Below are 20,299 nucleotides of genomic sequence, written 5' to 3' on the forward strand. Positions count from 1 at the left end.
AAACCAAATTAAAAACAGACACAGAAATCTTGTTAGGTCTAAAACGTCATTTAGAAATTGATTAATATCGAACAAAAGAGTTGAAATAGTCAGTTAGACTAGAAGACTAGAAAGGTGCGTTCATGATAATTTGTGCAATACGTCATCGAAACGTTCAGTAAAATTATAACATGGCTGCTCCCATGAAATACGAAGTTTTGGAAGTTGAATATTTTGGACTTTACTTGATTATAGTTTAAATTAGTTACAGTTTTAGGTAGACTATGGCATCCATGTTAGAAACATGGGTTAATGATAAGCTCCATGATATATTGGGAATATCAGACAAATATATTTCCCAATATCTCCTTGGTTTGGCGAAAAAGGCAACTGGTCCCAATGATTTTATCGACAAAATTCGCGAAACTGGAACAGTGGAAATCGACACAAACATGTTGAATTTTGCACATGAGTTGTGGCAAAAGGTATTTGGTTTTTGATATTAAAAAAACCAGCCTCATGAAGATCAATTAATTATCAGGTTGGGACCAATCTCTCAAATGGGATATAATAGCCCATTTTGAATATGATAGCCCAAATAAATTTAAAGTGCTAAAAATAATTTTTTGTTAATTTTTTTTTTATAAATCTGCATTAATGTGAATCAAATGCAACAACTTTTGGTTAAGAAGTTTTTCTATATGTCTATTATAGTTTGTAAAATTGATCCCCAAGACGTATTGGATATACTGAGGGATCAATCTCCATAATAGTACAGCTACAGAAAAAGTTGTTTACCAAAAGTTGTTGTATTTCATCTTTTCTAATGTGTATTTATATCAAAAATTTCAAAATCAATTTTTTTTATTTTTTTCACTTTAAATTTATATCCCATTTGGGCTATTCTATCCCAAACGGGCTATTATTTCCCATTTGGGAGATTGGTCCAACCTATACTCTGTCCCGAGTTTTTGCTTCCACCACTTTTTGCTTGATATTTCAATAATAGTAAATACCTTTGTGCTCAAACTGCATTCATCCACTAATATGAAAAATGTCCAGATTATCTGTTTTGAAACGCCCCCTCTACCGCTTCAGGTTTCAATACACATCCAAAAATTGAAAGTCTACGGAGATTTTGCATTGCATCAGCCATTAATAAGCCCGGATGATAATGTTAAAAAATTGCGGGATGTATTCCGAGTGTATTCCGAATGGAAAAAAGATGTAAACATTTCCCATTATAAATCTCCGTAAGGAATCTGTTTTCGTTCCTGTGAATTTTTCTGAGTGGAAAGGGATAATTGTTCAATAAAGATATCTTGGAGATATTCCCTTTTAACAATTTCAACTGTATTTCTTTCACAGGTATGTGTAATTTTATTAAAAATCATCAAAAAGCGATGGAAGCAATAACTTGGGACAGACTATAATTATTGTAATCTTTTACCTACTATCAGATCATGAGACAGCTGTAAGAGTATCAGGAAAAAACGGGAGGAAATGTACCCTACTGCTATGCCATATTTAAAATGGCTATTAAGTGCGAAACGAAATCATATTGAAACAAAACCTAATGGACTTATTCATGAGTTTGTGTCTCCCACTTGGTTTGAACGTTTATTCATCTTCAACCAAAAGCAGGGATAGGAGGTTGTAAACGTTATCATTCTAGAAATAACAAGAGGCCCGTGGGCCACATTGCTCACCTGAGGAACACTAGAAATAATGAAATCAGCTGCATGAAATCATATCCGATATATATGGACAATGAGTAGAATAGATCCAGTATTAAAAAAAAATTCAAATTTTTCTACAGATGTTCTTATGTTGAGCCCCTTTTGTAACTAGATGATTTCATAGTTATGTCACATATTGAGCATTGACATTCTCAAAAAGATCTTATTAATAAACAACTGTTCATATAAATGTTCATATAAATATAATTACATCTACCAAGTATTATTCCCTCTATTTCTTACAGAAGTGAGAAAGTTATAGTTAATTCATAACTCTATAGAAACAGCCAGACTGAAATCTACATGCCCCGTTTATTGATTTGTCAAAATCTACAGCGGCTGAAACTGATAAGAAACTGACAGGACTGAAATTGACACACCCTGTTTATCGATTTGTCGAAACCTATAGCAACCTAAGGAAAATTGAGGACTGCATGAAATAATCATGATGTTGGACTCAAAGTCTCATAGGAGACGATTTGGCTGTTTCTCTTACCTATGCTTATGTATATTAACAGTAATTTTAGTGAATTTTACTTACTTTTCATAATCAATTTATTAATTAGTTAAAAGAAAGGTAATCATTGCAGAAAAAATTTACATAATTTACCCGCTACCGTGACCTTTTTGTTTACAGATGCCCCAAAAAGTTGTTGCAGAGAAAAGTTCTCGCATTCTAGAAAGACAAGCACTGGAAATACAAAAGAAAAACAGTAGCTATCAGCTATTGGACAGTGACAGTGAGGACGAAAATTATGCTGTTCCATCAAAGGAAAAGGCCTGTCAAATCTCACACACAAGCATCCTGTCCAATAAAAGATTAAGTTTAAGTTCTTGTCCTGAATTCACCTGTGGCTAATACAGTATTCCTATTGAAATTCTTTATAGAAATCAAAATCTGACAAGAAGAAACAGTACAGAAAAAAGCAGGAATCTTCATCTGAAAGCAGCAGTGAGGAAGAAAAGTATGTCTTATTTGTTTTTATGCTCCACTTGGAAAAAAAAAACATGCCATTAAGTGTCATTCATTTTTTCACCTCTCCTCTATTTGTTTTCTTTAGATCAGTACCGTATAAACTCGCCTATAAGTATTGTTCCCCTATATGTTGGGTGGCTTTTTTCATATTTATTTTGGGGGTTTTGCCATTGACCGGCTTGTAAGTCGGGTAACTTTTTCAGGATAATCGGTCTACAGATTCTTTCTAAATTTGCGATATTTTTTCATCAATCATTATGATGACCATTTTTAACCGGGTTTTCCGAAGGAAAAATCCGGTTATTAAAATGGTGAAAATGGCGGGCGGGCGGGCGGGTGGGCGGGCGGCTGCCAAAAGGGTACCCTCATTGTACGGATAACTCCTCCTACAGTTTTCAAGATAGGAAGTTGTTGTTTTGCAGATCAATTGTATATATATCAGAGGTGTGCATATTGCTAGGATTTTGATTTCTGATAATTTATGAAAAAATTACCAGCTTTTGAACTTAGTCATTTTTTGGCAAAATATTGCATATAGGGTACCCTCATTGTACGGATAACTCCTCCTACAGTTTTCAAGATAGGATGTTGTTGTTTTGCAGATCAATTGTACATATATCAGAGGTGTGCATATTGCTAGGATTTTGATTTCCGATAATTTATGAAAAAAATACTAGCTTTTGAACTTAGTCATTTTTTGGCAAAATATTGCATATAGGGTACCCTCATTGTACGGATAACTCCTCCTACAGTTTTCAAGATAGGATGTTGTTGTTTTGCAGGTCAATTGTACCTATATCAGAGGTGTGCATATTGCTAGGATTTTGATTTCTGATAATTTATGAAAAAAATACTAGCTTTTGAACTTAGTCATTTTTTGGCAAAATATTGCATATAGGGTACCCTCATTGTACGGATAACTCCCTTACAGATTTCAAGATAGGAAGTTGTTCTTTTGCAGATCAATTGTACCTATATCAGAGGTGTGCATATTGCTAGGATTTTGATTTCTGATAATTTATGAAAAAAATACCAGCTTTTGAATTTAGTCACTTTTTGGCAAAATATTGCATATAGGGTACCCTCATTGTACGGATAACTCCTCCTAAAGTTTTCAAGATAGGAAGTAATTGTTTTGCAGATCAATTGTACATATATCAGAGGTGTGCATATTGCTAGGATTTTGATTTCCAATAATTTATGAAAAAAATACTAGCATTTGAACTTAGTCACTTTTGGCAAAATATTGCATATAGGGTACCCTCATTGTATGTATAACTCCTCCTACAGATTTCAAGATAGGAAGTTGTTCTTTTGCAGATCAATTGTACATAGGGTATATCAGAGGTGTGCATATTGCTAGGATTTTGATTTCTGATAATTTATGAAAAAAATACCACCTTTTGAACTTAGTCACTTTTTAGCAAAATATTGCATATAGGGGTACACCATTTCACTGGATATGGGTTGACATGGATTATGGATAAAGTTCACATAAAAGAAAACCCGGTTTGCTGTCACATTGACAGCTTTTCACTTGTATCAAGTTTGAGTTTACTTGAATTGACTAGCTTTCAACAAAGCTCTCTTTCAGTTTTCCAGCCATGCTTGCATATATGAATTTAATTGACTTAAATTTTAAGATCAATTTTAAAAATTTTAAAAATCTTATATGTTCAGTATAATTCTGGCCTTTGGAATTTAAAAGGTTCAAAATTTAGGCCTTCTTCTGTCCTATCTTGTTATGGTGCATGTATCAAGCCATGGTTTTTGCTACATACTTTTGGAAACGCATTTTTCATGTAATTATTATACCCCCGCTCCGAAGGAGAGGGGGTACACTGTTTTACCCTTGTGTGTCTGTCTGTCTGTCCGTCCATCTGCCTGTCCGTCCGTAACAAAAATTTCTGTCGCATTTATCTCAGCAACTATTTATCGCAGATGCTTGAAATTTTAACACAGTGTTTGTTACGGCATGCCATATCGTGGGATATATTTTTGTACCAATCGGACGTCAACTTCCTGTTAAATGACGACTTTGCTTATTTTTTAACCAAAATTTTCAAACAAATTTTGTCAAAGATTTCTCAGCAACTATCTATCGCAGATGCGTGAAATTTCAACACAGTGTTTGTTAAGGCATGCCATATCGTGGGATATATTTTTGTACCAATCGGACGTCAACTTCCTGTTAAATGACGACTTTGCTTATTTTTTAACCAAATTTTCAAACAAATTTTCGTCAAAGATTTCTCAGCAACAGTTTATAGCAGATGCTTGAAATTTTTACACAGTATTTGTATAGGCATGCCATATCGTGGGATATATTTTTGTACCAATCGGACGTCAACTTCCTGTTAAATGACGACTTTGCTTATTTTTTAACCAAAATTTTCAAACAAATTTTCGTCAAAGATTTCTCAGCAACTGTTTATAGCAGATGCTTGAAATTTTTACACAGTATTTGTATAGGCATGCCATATCGTGGGATATATTTTTGTACCAATCAGACGTCAACTTCCTGTTAAATGACAACTTTGCTTATTTTTTAACCAAATTTTCATACAAATTTTCGTCAAAGATTTTTCAGCAACTATTTATCGCAGATGCTTGGAATTTTAACAAACTATTTGTTTTGGCATGCCATATTGTGGGATATATTTTTGTACTAATCGGACGTCAACTTCCTGTTAAATAATGACTTTGTTGATTTTTTGCCAAAATTTTCAAACAAATTTTCGATTTCTCAGCAGCTATTTATCGGAGATGCTTGAAATTTTTACATAGTGTTTTTTAAGGCATGCCATATCGTGAGATATATTTTTGTACTAATCGGACGTCATCTTCCTGTTAAATAAGTACTTTGTTTATTTTAGCCAAAATTTTCAAACAAATTTTCCTCAAAGATTTCTCAGCAGCTATTTATCGCAGATGCTTGAAATTTTAACACACTATTTGTTTAGGCATGCCATATTGTGGGATATATTTCTGTACCAATCGGATGCCAGCTTTCTGTTAAATGTCGACTTTGCTTATTTTGCATATTCACATCAGAGCGGGGGTATCACTAGTGAGCATTGGCTCACAGATATCTTGTTCTGACACAAATACTTTACACGACTGCAATGTTAATTGATAGCTTGGATAAAGATGACGATAGAGATGAAACAGAGGAGGATTCAGAGGAAGAAATGGAGAAAGACAGACTGAAAGATCTGGAGGAGAGGGACAAATTTGCTGAACGCCTAAAAACAAAGGATAAAGATAAACAGAGATCTGTCATGTCTAAGTCTGAGAAAAGGGTAAACAGTGCTATTGATTTAAAAAGTCATTTTGATATTGAACATTGAGCTTGTAAGATAATTTTTTGAAAAAGGAATATATAATGATTCGGATTTTAAAAAATTGGGATTGTATTTGTATTTATCAAGGCGTATGAAGAAGCAAGAAAGAGGCTGGAAATGGAAGCAGAAGACAGGAAGAAGATAATTCCGGAGCTGAGGAAGAAGTCAAGGAGGGATTACCTGAAGAAAAGAAACGTCGACAAACTGGATGACCTGGAGGCGGAGTTAATGGACGAGGAGTACTTGTTTGGAGACACAGAGTAAGTTTTTATTACAGGTGCCTCTCACCGTATATGTACTTGATTGGCAGATTTTGTGAAGGACTATTAAAAGACTTAGTTTTTTGTGTATACCACTGAATTATGTTCAAGGAATATTGAAACTTGCTGTTTAAACTCAAATACCGATTAATAATTGCAAACCTGTTAGTCTTTTAGGCAATCCAAGAAAATTATATCCCATTAACTCAAATTATTCTCAGTACCAGTAAATTATTTCAAAGAGATTTCAAGGAGACCAAATGCAGATTTTTCTAATTGTTTTATATTTCTTCAGACTTACAGAGAGAGAGAAAAGGGAAAGAGAATATAAGAAAACAGTCCTCAAATTAGCCAAAGATCACCACAAAGCTCGAGAGGGAGAGAAGATTAATCGCTATTACATGCCGAAAGATGATGTCAAACCATCAGATAAATATGAAGAGGACCTTACAGAAAAAGGGCCAAATTATGAACAGAAGCGATGGGAGGAGGAGCATGTCGGGGCAGCTATAATGAAGTAATATTTGTAACATACATGTAATTGTAGGCAAGGCCAAAAAGGCTTAAATTCTTTGGAACTGCTGCATTTGTAATATTTTTCTTGCGTATTGAAAATCCATATTTTGAAAAATTTGATGCTAGGTATCTTATGCATTTAAAAAAAATTAAATGATTTGCATTTGCTTATAACAGATATTTTATGAGGTTTATTTGAACAAAGGTTTGGAGCAAAAGATGCCAAGGCAAAAAGTAAACAGAAAGAGTATGACTTTATCATGGATGAAGAAATAGAATTTGTACAAGTGTTGCAAATGCCTGGAACAAGGAAAAATAAGGTAACATTTAACCTCTTTTTTATTTTCTTATTTTGAATATATCATTAAATACATGTAAATGTGAAGAAAAATATGTAAAGTCTGAATATGAGATAAATAAATCTTAAGGATATATTAACAAGATTATGAAATTAATAGAGAACTTTTTACATTGTTTTATAAAAATCTCTTGAATACCGGTACATGTACATGTAGGATGAACCAGAAATAACCGAGGCCCAACTGAAGAAAATGACGATTGAGGAAACCCAGAAAAGTCTACCAGTGTACCCCTTCAAGCAGGATTTGATTGATGCCATACGTGAACATCAGGTCCTCATCATAGAGGGAGAGACAGGGTCAGGGAAGACAACTCAGATCCCCCAGTTTCTGCATCATGCAGTAAGTGTTGAGTTTTTCTAGTCTTAGAATTATGCAGTGCCAGTAATATTCATGGTCAAAATATGCTAACATGTTTAGCACAGTATATCATGATCCTGAAGTTCATGTTCAGAGGTAAATTGTCAGTTAAAGATGGAATGAGCTTTCCTATATCAATTTATATCTACTTGGTAGAAACTTTATATATTGTAGCTCCCATGCAGAATCAAAACTCAGAGAACTTGTATGTTAATCAACTTAAAAGATTAGAGATATAAGCACGAGGAATTCAAAATGTTTGGTCTTATTGCTTGTAGTTCACAATGATTTACAAGCTTTACATTGATATTTTAGGGCTTTACAAAAAATGACATGAAAATAGGATGTACCCAACCACGTCGAGTAGCTGCAATGTCAGTAGCATCCAGAGTAGCAGAAGAGATGGGATACAAACTTGGCAATGAAGTGAGCATCTTTTCAGTATAATTTTTTAATAAGTCTTATGTGCTTTTTCACTTTACTTTCGTCATTCAGAGATTCAAAATAAAATGACCTCAATTTCAATTTCTTATCAAAGGTTGGCTACAGTATTCGATTTGAAGACTGTACATCTGAGAGAACCATGATCAAATACATGACAGACGGAATGCTGCTGCGTGAATTCTTGGGAGAACCAGATCTGGCTAGTTACAGGTCAGCTATACATGGAAATTAAAATGCCAGTACATTTTTTATAATGACAGATATTGTACACTAAGCTCCTGGCTTTGTGGTTGGTAATCAAAATTATTGCTTCTCTGAGATTCAAGAACAAAAGTTGATAAAAATCTGCTATCATGATTACCCAGTAATCACAATTCAGCTAAAACTTCATGTAAGTATATTTTATACTCACTTCCAACGTAAATTCAGATTTTCCTCTTTCATATCTTCAGTGTAATGATCATTGACGAGGCCCACGAGCGAACACTTCACACAGACGTCTTGTTTGGTTTAGTGAAGGACATAGCAAGATTCAGACCTGATCTCAAACTTCTCATCTCCAGTGCCACTTTAGATGCAGAAAAATTCTCCGAGGTATAACTATAAGAAAGATTTTCAATATGGCAAAAATTAAAATAAAGTTATTGCTCTTAACATTTGCTTAATGTTGCATTCAGTATTTCCTAATGCATTACAACACTCATAAACTAAATATGATATTGCATTAGCATTTTAAAAGTTCCTGCAGGCATATTAGCAACATAATATATTTCTTTAAAATAACAGTTTACTTACATGTATGCATGTGCACTAGTCTTTATGTGCTAAAAATCATGAAAACAAATCTTTATCAAAGATAAGTCTAGAAATACAAGTACATGTACATGTATTAACTAATGTCACTGACTGTCATTGTTGTTCACTGTACTCATAGTTCTTTGACGATGCTCCCATTTTCCGTATTCCTGGTCGGAGATTTCCTGTTGATATCTACTATACGAAGGCCCCAGAGGCAGATTATCTGGATGCCGCTGTGGTGTCAGTGCTACAGATACACGTCACCCAGCCCTCAGGGGACATTCTGGTGTTCCTCACAGGTCAAGAGGAGATAGAGACAGCCAATGAAATGTTACAGGTTAGAAAATATTTAACTCTCCAAATTTTTTGGGGATGACATTGTTTTTATTTTGTGTATGTTATGTTATTTCACCAATTCTTTAAGAACTTGATGTGTACTGTATACCGGTAGTCATTTCTTGAAATTGGTAATGCTCTCATCTGTACTTTGGCAAAAATTGAATGTTGGAATAAATATTTTTACATTTTCATTTAATACCAAATAACATGTAGGGCAGGTGAAGTCAACTTTTTTATTTAGTGATAGGGATTCTATAAAAATGCCCATAATGATGTGCTTAAATGTGTATTTATAGTAAGGTAGAATAATATCTGTAAGTCTTCACAACAGAAAACAAATTATAGCAGTGAAACCACATGTATAGTAGAATGCAAAAACACACATAGTATTACATGTTCATGGAAAAACGAAACATTGTAGCTTCTGTTTGATCATCAGATTGTCTAACAATTTGCACTGCTTACATAGGAAAGAACCAAAAAACTTGGCAGCAAAATCAAGGAACTGATCATCCTGCCCATCTATGCCAATCTACCCTCTGACATGCAGTCCAAGATATTTGAACCAACTCCTCCTGGAGCAAGAAAGGTAGTTATCTAGTGGCATTTGCATTCAACTTGAAAATGTACTCATGCACATGTTACTGGTAGCATGTATGCTGAGTATTTTGAGTACAATCAAATCAGGATTCTTGTGAGAATGAAACCGTACATGTATAAACTATAAGTAGAGAACAGTGCATGACAATTTTACACGTACATTGCAGGTTATTTTGGCCACAAATATTGCAGAGACTTCTCTTACAATAGATGGCATCAAATATGTGATTGATCCAGGATTCTGCAAACAGAACAGTTACAATGCCAGGACAGGGATGGAATCTCTGATAGTCACCCCTATCTCTAAGGTTCAGTCAACTCAAATTTCTAGACTGATATTCTTTGATACTAGTTGAAAGTCTTTTCACCTCAAGTCAATTTAAAAATGGTGGTTGAGATTTCAAAGAGTGAATTACCAGTATCGGTGTTTAGATGTCAAAATTGTAGTTTTTCTTACATCTGTATCTGGTGTAGCAGAATGAATTATCAGTTTTGTGGATGACTTAACCATGATTTTGTTTATATCTGTTTTGCAGGCTTCCTCCAATCAGAGAGCAGGGAGAGCTGGTCGAGTTTCAGCAGGGAAATGCTTCAGATTGTACACAGCTTGGGCCTATAAACACGAGCTGGAGGATAATACTGTCCCTGAAATTCAGAGGACCAACCTGGGAAATGTGGTGTTACTGCTTAAGAGTCTGGGGATCAATGACTTGATCCACTTTGATTTCATGGACCCCCCTCCCCATGAGACCCTAGTGCTGGCCCTTGAACAGCTCTATGCTCTGGGAGCTTTAAATCACAGAGGGGAGTTGACCAAACTGGGAAGAAAAATGGCTGAATTTCCTGTGGATCCTATGTTATCCAAATGTATTTTGGCTTCAGAACAGTAAGTATAAGTACACTATAGTTTTATGTTTAAAGGAAGAGAAATTGACGTCATTTTATAAGTATATTAAAAGGTATCAAGTAGTTAACATGATTTCTTAGATATTGGAGGATTTTATATCAATCACCCTACTCAAGAATTTGTAAGTTATGTTTGACTTTTAAAATTTTAATGTTTGAAATGTTTTTCAGATACAAATGTGCCAAAGAAATCCTGACAATCTGTGCTATGTTATCTGTGAACAATGCTGTGTTTTACCGACCAAAAGACAAAGTGGTGCATGCAGACACAGCACGTGTGAATTTCTTTCGGCCTGGAGGTGATCATTTGACTCTGTTAAATGTGTACGATCAGTGGGAGGAGACAGCTTTCTCCACGCAGTGGTGTTACGAAAACTTTATTCAGCACCGATCCATGAAAAGGGCTCGCGATATTCGTGACCAGTTGGAAGGCCTAATGGAGAGAGTAGAGATTGAGATCTCTACAAATCCTGGAGACTCAGTGGCCATTCGTAAGGTACTGTAGGTCATATGTTTTCGTATCTACTTGTTTTTAAAAGATTAAGTTTATAAATCTAATGATAAAGCATAATGTTCATGTGTTGTTATTCTCGTGGAAATAGAACACGTTCCTAGATGTACACTGTAGCACTCAGCTCTTTGTTAACAGTGCTCCAATTAATGGCAGTTTATAATGAATAAGTACATGTACTAGAAATATGTCAAGCATAAAGTCTATTTATTCCTTCAACCTGTTTTCAACATCTGTATTTGACAGGCAATTACAGCTGGGTTCTTTTACCACACTGCTCGATTAGACAAGGGAGGTAATTATAAAACTGTCAAATATCATCAAACAGTATTGGTTCACCCGAACAGCAGCATGTTCGAAGATCGACCTAAGTGGCTCATTTACCATGAACTGGTGTTCACAACGAAAGAATTCATGAGACAGGTAAGAAATGAGAACAAACCATTTTAAAAGTGGTACTCCAAAGGTTGCAAATTCAAGTTTTGATTCAGTATCAATTTACTTAAACTGTGAAATATGAGGTACTTGTAAAGTAATATTTATCTGTTGATATTTTTTGGCATGCTAAATGGTTATTTTTCAAAGAAAACATGGTCTTTTGTCAATAGAGCTATTGAATACAAAGCTCTACAAATAAATGTACTGGAAAGCAGTCTATTCAAAAGATGTTTGATGCAATATAAGCTATGTAGGACAAAGGAGTTTTGTGTGGGTAACTTTTATGACATCCCAAGACATTTACTGTATTGCACATGTATGTAAAGCAATTATAATGAATGAAAAATTTGCTTTAAAGGTGATAGAGATTGACAATTCATGGCTACTTGAAGTTGCACCACATTACTATAAGCAGAAAGAGTTGGAGGACACATCGAAGAGGAAAATGCCAAAAGGAGCTGGCAAATCTCGAGAGGAGATGACAAGGACTTATTAATTATTGATGTGGAGAGAGACAAGAGAGGATGAGAGAGAGCATTACTGACAAGGACCTGTTCTCATTGCTTTTTCTTGTGTCTGTGTAAATAAACTTGCTACATTATTGAAGCACTGGAAATAACATACAATCATGTACCCCGTTGATATGTTGACATATTCTGTGTATGGTACATCCATTGTAGTTACATTTGTCATTCCTTCCAGACCAGAACTTTTTCTGATTATTCATAGTTTTGAAATCATTTCAATAATAAAAACTCAAAAATGGTACAATGGATTTATTAGTCAGATTTATTTGTTTGATGCAGGGGTGGGGAAATATCGGTTTGAAGCGCAGTGTTCCTTTAGGTATTCTCCACCTTTCTCTTCATACTCTGCTCTTGTGATACTGCTGCTTGTCAACAAGGGAGATAAAGAAAACTTTCTGGCTCCATACCAGGCATCAAGAATTGGGTTCTCTGGGGAAAGATTTTAAAATTTTTTTACAATCCTATGTGATTAAAAGTGAAAAATGAAATTTTTCTTACCAAAACAAGTTTATTTTTATTATCCTGACAAAAACCTTCAAAAATGTCATGCATTTACATATACATGTAGTATAGATTTCACATTCATTGTTCCAAATATCGATTTGGAGAACATTTTTTCTAAAGAAGTGAATATGAAATATAAAATCATGTAAGAAGAACTTTAAATGTATCAAGATACAAGTGGCTTACCCATGTAAATAAGACTCATCAAAATAAAAAACGTACATTGTTCGTAACATCCTTTTGATATTGGTAACTTATTAATTCAAATGATTTCAAAATATAAATCTTCTAAACTATAGATATATTTATTGGAACTTACTTGCAATTGAGACATTAAATGGTGATTGGAAAGGCCTCATTGCCAGAAGTTCATGCTCAAGTCTCTGTTTAAAATGACTGAACATGGCATTTCCGCCAGTGATGAACACATTCTGTACACAAAAACAAAACCATCCTGTTATTTGTCTTAATATAGACTCAAGTAAACACTAATAACTACTACATATACATTGTACTGTACTTTAATGGATAGTATGGAAAAAATATTATTTTGGCTACCTTCATAAAATGTTATTCTTCATAATGGGTGAATGCAAATACTGTACCTGAGCAAGTTTGTTTTGTGTCTCAGCATCAAATTTCTTTAAAACGAAGTCCATGGTCTCAGCAATACCTGCTTGCTCAATTCCTATCATGGAGGGTTGAAACAACAGTTCTGGAACTCTGTAACAAGTTACTTTCTATTTGTACATGTACTTTCTTCTAAGTTCATTTAGTCATGTATTATACAAATCATCAACATTTCATGTGCTGATTACTGAATTAACATGTTGTACATGTACATGTAATACCGGTACTTTAGAAAAGATGTGTAGTCAATCCTCTTTGTAAATAAAAAATAAAATGTGACATTAATGAACTAGACACATTGAAAAATTTGAAGAATCTTTTAATCTTATATGATAAGAATAGGATAGGAATAGAATCTCTTATTTCTGTGCCTACCTGATTTTCTCTACTGCTAGGTGAAGTCTGTAGTACTCAGCAATGTCAAACTCTCCTGTCTGTCCCATTGTTTGGTCCATTTCCCTAAAAAGTCATGAAAAATCATGATGTCCATGTAGAACAAGTCCATATTGAACACCCATATTCTCATCCAGAGATAAAAATAAATAGATAAATGATGATGACACAGTTTCTCCTCAGGAGTTGACCTACTTTTGGAACTCAGGGTCGTGTTCCTTCAGCATAGTCTCCAGTTCCTCCAGCTTGTCTTCCTCTGCCTCTGAATCACTGTCGGCATTCTCTGGGTGCTGGAAAACAGTAATGCAAGTATTTCTTTTATAATTCATACTACTGTAAAATCAATTTATAAAAGAAATCCCAGAAGGTGAAATGAATGCAATAGGTTTTTGCATGTTTAAAAAGCTCTTGTCAGATTTTAACACGATTGCTTACTATTTCTTTGTACACTTCCCAGTCGGCATCATTCTGACCAAACGTGTCCTCTTTTTTCTTTTTTGATCCTCCTGTCAATCATATCAATGTAAGCATTGCTTCATTTATTCTAAATGCTAATAAGTTTTGTTTCATATAAAACCTATTCATCTTCATTAGAACATATACAATGTATAAAACACCTACCAGAAACAAGCTGGGTAATCTTTTTCATCCGTTGTTGCGATGCATATGTTCTTCTCTTGGCTAGATCTGCTTTCCTTTGTTTCTTAGCATTGCGGATATCTAGCAGTTTCTGAGGCAGGAAGAAATTTGAAAGGATAAGTGACTCAGTTTTGAATGTGAATATTTTTACTAAATTTCTGTCATTAAAATTTTCATAGGAAAGACATTATTATTAGTGGGATTTTTTCAACCTTCAAAATGTTAACTAATATTGATCAATCAAAACCTTATTACATGTACATGTATGTACATTAGCAGTTGAATATGAAATATTTGTCATAAAGAACATGTATACATGTTTTATCATAATGCTTGAAAGAAACGAAGCATAGTAATTACATAATAATACACTAGCTGTTATAGCATCATGTTGTTTCACATACTTTTCTTTTGTCTCTAATCAATTGTAGCCAGCCATTGAAATCTTTTATTCTTCTCTGCTCTAATTTCTTCTCTTCTTCCATTTCCTATCAAACAAATACATCAAAGAATTAAATCATACATTTAGCCACAACTATTCAAGCCTTTTTTCCCCTTGAATTAATTATTGCTTCAAATTCATACAGTTTTATAAAATGTCCTGTCTGTTGGTAACTTTAAATTTAACATTGGCTGTATCTTTCCAATAATAAGGTCAATGTTAATATAGGGTCAAATTCATTGATATAGATCAAAGTCAAATTTTCTTCCATGAGACTTTGTCATCTTTAAAATATTGATTTTAAATCATAAAAAATATTTCCTACTTTTTGCTGCCTCTCTCTCTGCACTGCCTGTGCCCTAAGTCGACCCTCCCTTGCATTCTTCAACATCCTTTGTCGTTTTTTAATTGACATTTGATCTGGAGTCAGTTGATCATCAGGGATGTCAATAAGATCATACACGGCTGGTTTCTTTGCCTGTCAAAATTCAAGATACTCAGAATACAATTAAAGCAAATGTGAGAGCACTGAATTCCAAAATAACAGAAATAAGATCAGTAAGTAATGAAATCAAATCATATCCCGGTAAGTTTCAAACAAAAGAATAAAGCATTAATTGGTCACAACCCATCCTTGAAACATTATCATCTACCATGGAAATAAGAAAAATTTACAGTGTGTAGAACAAATTCTGTTTAATAAATGACATTTCATTTAAAAGGATGATAGAACAGTTACCTCTTCATCGACAGGAAGATCAATTCCTTTGATTTTGGCTTTCATTCTTTGTATGGACATTGTAAGCTTTGTGATTTCGACTTGCAAACTTTCCGCTGTGTCATATCGGAGTGATGATAGGGCTCTCTATATATTATACAAACTCATTAGAAAAAATATCATCCACATTATTGCAAGTTGAATACAAAACACACATGTATGTACATGTTAAAACTTCAAAAATATCAAGAACATGTTCATACTTATACATGTAAATATAATTTCAATAATTTGTTTTTAAACTAACATAACATCATAATGTCTTTTCCCTCCTTTGTACATACATTGAATGCTTCTTCATCCTCATCGTCCAACAGCTCCTGAACACTGATGAGCTCCCTTAATTTCTCTTCCTCCATTTGAAGCTACACGAAAAACATCATCTTATCAAACATGATATCTCAATTTCAACTTTACAATCTCAAATTGCAGATATTCTCACAACATTCAAGACAATGTACAATTATTGTAAATGCTAGATATTTATATAAGGCATGGATTCTGTGACATTACAATGAAAAAATTATGAAGAAAGAACATGCATTAATTTCATATATGAGAATTTATTTGAAAATCAGGTGAATGACATGGGTTAGATGTTTTTCTACAACAAAAGTTTTAGTAAATGGCATGGCTCAAAAAGAAATTGATTTAATAACATAATTAACATGATACTTCAAATATTTCTGCATGAAAAGTCTTAAAAATTAGTAAAATCATCTACAAGTGGAGTACCTATAAACTTAAACAATGTACATGTACCGTTAAGTTGCTCTTTTCAATGATTGCAAAATAATTTTTAGAACAAGTTCTTGCCTTTTCTAATCTCCGCTTTGCGTTGGACTCTTTCAGGCGACGAATCTGCTGCTCTCGCCTCTCTTTCAACTGCTCTGCTGTCAGCTGACTTCCAGTGACCTGTCACAAACCAGTGTCTTCAATATTAGATATATGTACTTAAAATAAAATCATTCCTTGCAGCAAGAGTAAAAAGTTGTATGCATGCTGAATCTTTAAACCTAGCAGCAGATTTTTCTTACATGGGTAAACCATGAAATTGCCAGTTGATACTTGATACATGTTAACTAATTTAGAAATGAATGTAATTACTAGGTACTTGTATACATGGATACAGTCAAACTTTATCATCTCGAACAAGATAGGACTTTGAGATAGTTGAGTAATCGAGATATTTAGGGTAAAATACCTTTTAAGAAAATAAGTGGTTTTGACTTAAAAATCACTATGAAATATCCATTTTATTCAAGATATCAGTGTTTGATACATCAAATTTCAACTGTATTTTAATTTTAATAAATTTAGGCATAGATTTTATACTGGTACATGTAGCATCATTGAATATACAATGTGCAGTTGTACTTGCACACTAGCTTAGAAGCATCTTCACTAGCCAAGGGTTTCCAATACATACTCTCTACTCTACAACCCTTAGAAGATTTAGCCAAGAAAATCAAAACTCCTTGAAATTTAGAGTACAAATAGGAAGGCTCTTGGCTTGCAAAGATAGAATAGAAGATAGAAAAATCTTAATATACAAACAGCAGCATTGTAGGGCAGCTGTATCTTAGTGACATTGTTCTCGTAATAATCATTGTCTGTCCACGCCTCCAGCTCACTGATGTAGTCCTCGGCCATGTAACAGTGGTCTCTGACCAGTTCCTGAAACAAGTTAATGATACCATATATTTTAAATAATTGAATTTTACTCCCCTGTTTAATACAGTTTATTAGCAGCTAAAAGGGTTGTGATTGTGTTCCCACTTAAGGTAACATTTCTGGCCCCTAATGAAGTCTGATGATTTCACAGAACATTTTAATGTATTTTTTTGCCAATTAATGAACATAGCTGGCAATCTGACCTCTGCCCTGCTCAAGGTGATAGCCGCCATGTGACCTGGATACTTCAACTGCAGCAGTCTCTGCATGAATGCATCTAACTGTGCCCCACCCATATTGATTCTCCGACAATTGGCCGAGCTCACCCTCCCATTCACCACAGGAATGAGAGAGGTGTTCTGATAGCCACAGTCAACAATCAGCGAATGTGTCAGATCTGCAAAATTCAAAGCAGGAGTTATATCCATGTAGTTTGATACATCAAGGGTTTCCTTATTAAACAAAGTTCTATGGCTGAGGGTATTGGCAGCAAGTACCTGTAATTTTCTGGTTGTTGTAGAGGCTGAACAGAGCATCCACACCATAGACCACGGAGGGAACATGATAACATTCAAATAGCAGTTCCGACATTTCTGTATGAAAAAAAGAAATTTAAATGAAATACTAATTGTAGTAACATCTACCCACACAAATTTTCAAAAATTATTGTTCTGATGCATTTGATTATTTGATTTGACACATAAAGTAACAAAACAAAGAGAGGATGACAGTATCTTAAGCTTAGCATTATTTTTCATATGTAATGCAATACGTGTATTTATGAAACTACATGTGCACAAATGTTTGGTGTACATGTACTAACGTTGGCGACAGTAGCCCGGGTTACACAGTGCCTCTGTCATCACTATCGGGTGGTTCACACAACCCTCCGTATTAATCCCAAGGTGTGCAAATATGTAATCATATATTTGTTCCTGGAAATGGAATTCAGGTGTATTAATATGAAAGATCACTGAGCAATTACAAATGCTATAATCTTACCTTCAACTCCCCATTTTTTTTATAATCTAACTTTCTCACATTGATTCTTTAAAATCATAAAAACTTCTTTTGTCACTCAAAAACAGATGACAAATTATTTCTCTTTTAAAGTGAGCACACTAGGCTGAAATTACAATAATCTGCACATTTCTTACCTGCACATCATACAATGTGACAAGGTTTCTGTCAAATTGTGTCCTCAGTATCCACTTGACCACCTCAACATTATTTATCTCATTTCCAACTTGAACATCCAATTCCTATTGATTATATTATAAAATTTCAAAACTTTCATGTTTAAATTGAACTGTATTATAAATTGTGTATGGTCTGAGGCGAATTCAACAGTGCGAGGGCTTGTGATCTCTCACCAAAATTCTCTATTAGTATATCTGCAACACAAATTTTGGCATGCAATGGCGAGCGCTCTCTCTGTAAAAAATTGCCTCTGGTATCATAATAATTTTATAAACCAAAGCATTATTTAAATTCGTGGACACAACCTATTTCTAATGGTAATTTTCATAATAAAATTTATTAAACATGTTTTACCTTTTTCCCTTTTTGCTTTGCTGTAATATTCTTAAAAACAAGTTGTGGTTGCTCTAGACTTGCCCATCCAGCTCTGCATTTATATACACCTTTAAATCATGGATAAATATAAATAATGATGATACCATGATAAACTGTACGACTCTAGATACACCTCTTTTGATAACATCGAAAAAAAATTTAATTTGAAATCACATTTTATATAAAAAGACTAACATTTTGATACACTGATAAGTGGAGTTCCAAAACTTATTTTTTGTGTAAACAAATTCTAAAATCTATATTGTACGATTATATAGTTTAAGAGCACTCAATTTCAGTGTATTTGTGAGAAATAATCTTTACTTTATCAACAGAATTGATACCAATTTCTCAATGATTCACTGTCAAAACTAGACATATATTATATACACTGCACGCCTGCTTGTGTGCAGATGTGTTAAAATGAACATCTTATTGCATTCAAATACAATACTCAGAAGTTAATAATAGAAGTTTTAATAATATAAAGCAAACATTTGCACTCAAATTCTTATAAAACAAAACATGGGGGGGGGGGGGGGGGGTTACACATAGTCATATACACAAAAATTTATGACCCGCTTTTTATGGCTACCTATCCCAAATATTATCATGGACTAAAAATTTGTCAACTTTAATGGTGTTTAAGAAATGGCAATGCACTATTACACGATCTGTTGAAATTTTTACCATTGTCTATCACAAGAGGTATGCCGCTGTTAGCAATGTTACTGGGGTATTCAAACACCGGATCGGGTTGTGTCTTCTCATCTTTGAATGAAAATATCCCATGCGATTTAATTTCTTCCATGCTAAATAGTGTAATTCGCTAAGAAAAACGTCAAATGTTTTTCAATTTTCTGTGTACATGCCGAAATCAAACCGGAAACTCTTATGTGAAACTAAATATAAATCGGTCATTTAATATACTACAATTCCGGAAAAAAATTGAACATGCACATTGACGCATCATAAAAATTTCATCGTTATTATTAGAGATTTAAGATTCATTACAATTCATTTTGAAACAATTTTCTTAAAATTCTCTAAATGTTTTAGTCATATTCAACCTGCTACCCACAGACATGACACATCAAAAATATTTCTTTTTCTAGTAATTCAGATAATTTCCTGCACCATAGTATTACATTAAAAAATAACAGTATACTTACTACAGTATAGAAAATAATCTTAATATGAAATAAAACGTTTTTGACGTCAGGAGACTTAAAGCTATTAATTTAAGTCATATCAAACCCAAGACTGCACTGCTCCTTTCTTCATTAATTTTTTTTTTAATTTTTCATTTCTCTTGAACAACCTTTCATATCAATTCCTTCAGACAAAATGTGAGATACTGTATATTACGATTCTGTGGCATCTTCTATTTCCCCAATTAAGAAAAAGGGGAAATTATTCCAACTGGTGCACACAATTATTCTGAATAAAACAAAGATCTGTCCACAGGTATCTGTGATTTCAAAGCTGTGGTCTGCCGCGCTTTTACTGCTTTGTATTCTGTAGCCTATCTGGTTTTGTTCAACTACACAAATATTTCAAAGTGAACT

The 20,299-nt window shown here is 33.8% G+C and overlaps 2 protein-coding genes across 2 annotated transcripts; one reads left to right on the top strand and one right to left on the bottom strand.

Annotated features, from left to right (window-relative positions):
• The first annotated feature begins 133 nt into the window (after positions 1-133).
• On the top strand, positions 134-12,344 carry LOC128191606 (pre-mRNA-splicing factor ATP-dependent RNA helicase DHX16-like). The gene is made up of 18 exons (XM_052863760.1): positions 134-464; positions 2,356-2,488; positions 2,605-2,683; positions 5,834-5,996; positions 6,126-6,298; positions 6,594-6,815; positions 7,020-7,134; positions 7,330-7,515; positions 7,849-7,959; positions 8,072-8,187; positions 8,430-8,571; positions 8,912-9,112; positions 9,584-9,703; positions 9,882-10,022; positions 10,251-10,600; positions 10,792-11,116; positions 11,378-11,554; positions 11,928-12,344. The coding sequence occupies exons 1-18, from the start codon at positions 264-266 to the stop codon at positions 12,063-12,065; spliced, it is 3,093 nt and encodes a 1,030-aa protein (XP_052719720.1). The 5' UTR covers positions 134-263; the 3' UTR covers positions 12,066-12,344.
• On the bottom strand, positions 12,331-19,611 carry LOC128191608 (actin-related protein 5-like). The gene is made up of 19 exons (XM_052863761.1): positions 19,422-19,611; positions 18,711-18,799; positions 18,314-18,418; positions 17,980-18,091; positions 17,654-17,749; positions 17,360-17,553; positions 17,040-17,159; positions 16,299-16,397; positions 15,767-15,847; positions 15,444-15,569; positions 15,030-15,182; positions 14,667-14,750; positions 14,245-14,353; positions 14,059-14,129; positions 13,819-13,913; positions 13,606-13,689; positions 13,206-13,323; positions 12,920-13,031; positions 12,331-12,525 (listed from the first exon to the last, which is right to left on the bottom strand). Exons 1-19 carry the CDS (start codon positions 19,540-19,542, stop codon positions 12,359-12,361), a joined length of 2,136 nt encoding a protein of 711 aa, XP_052719721.1. The 5' UTR covers positions 19,543-19,611; the 3' UTR covers positions 12,331-12,358.
• Between the last annotated feature and the right edge of the window lie 688 nt (positions 19,612-20,299).

The sequence above is a fragment of the Crassostrea angulata genome, chromosome 7, assembly GCF_025612915.1.
Source record: "Crassostrea angulata isolate pt1a10 chromosome 7, ASM2561291v2, whole genome shotgun sequence".
Classification (NCBI taxonomy): domain Eukaryota; kingdom Metazoa; phylum Mollusca; class Bivalvia; order Ostreida; family Ostreidae; genus Magallana; species Magallana angulata.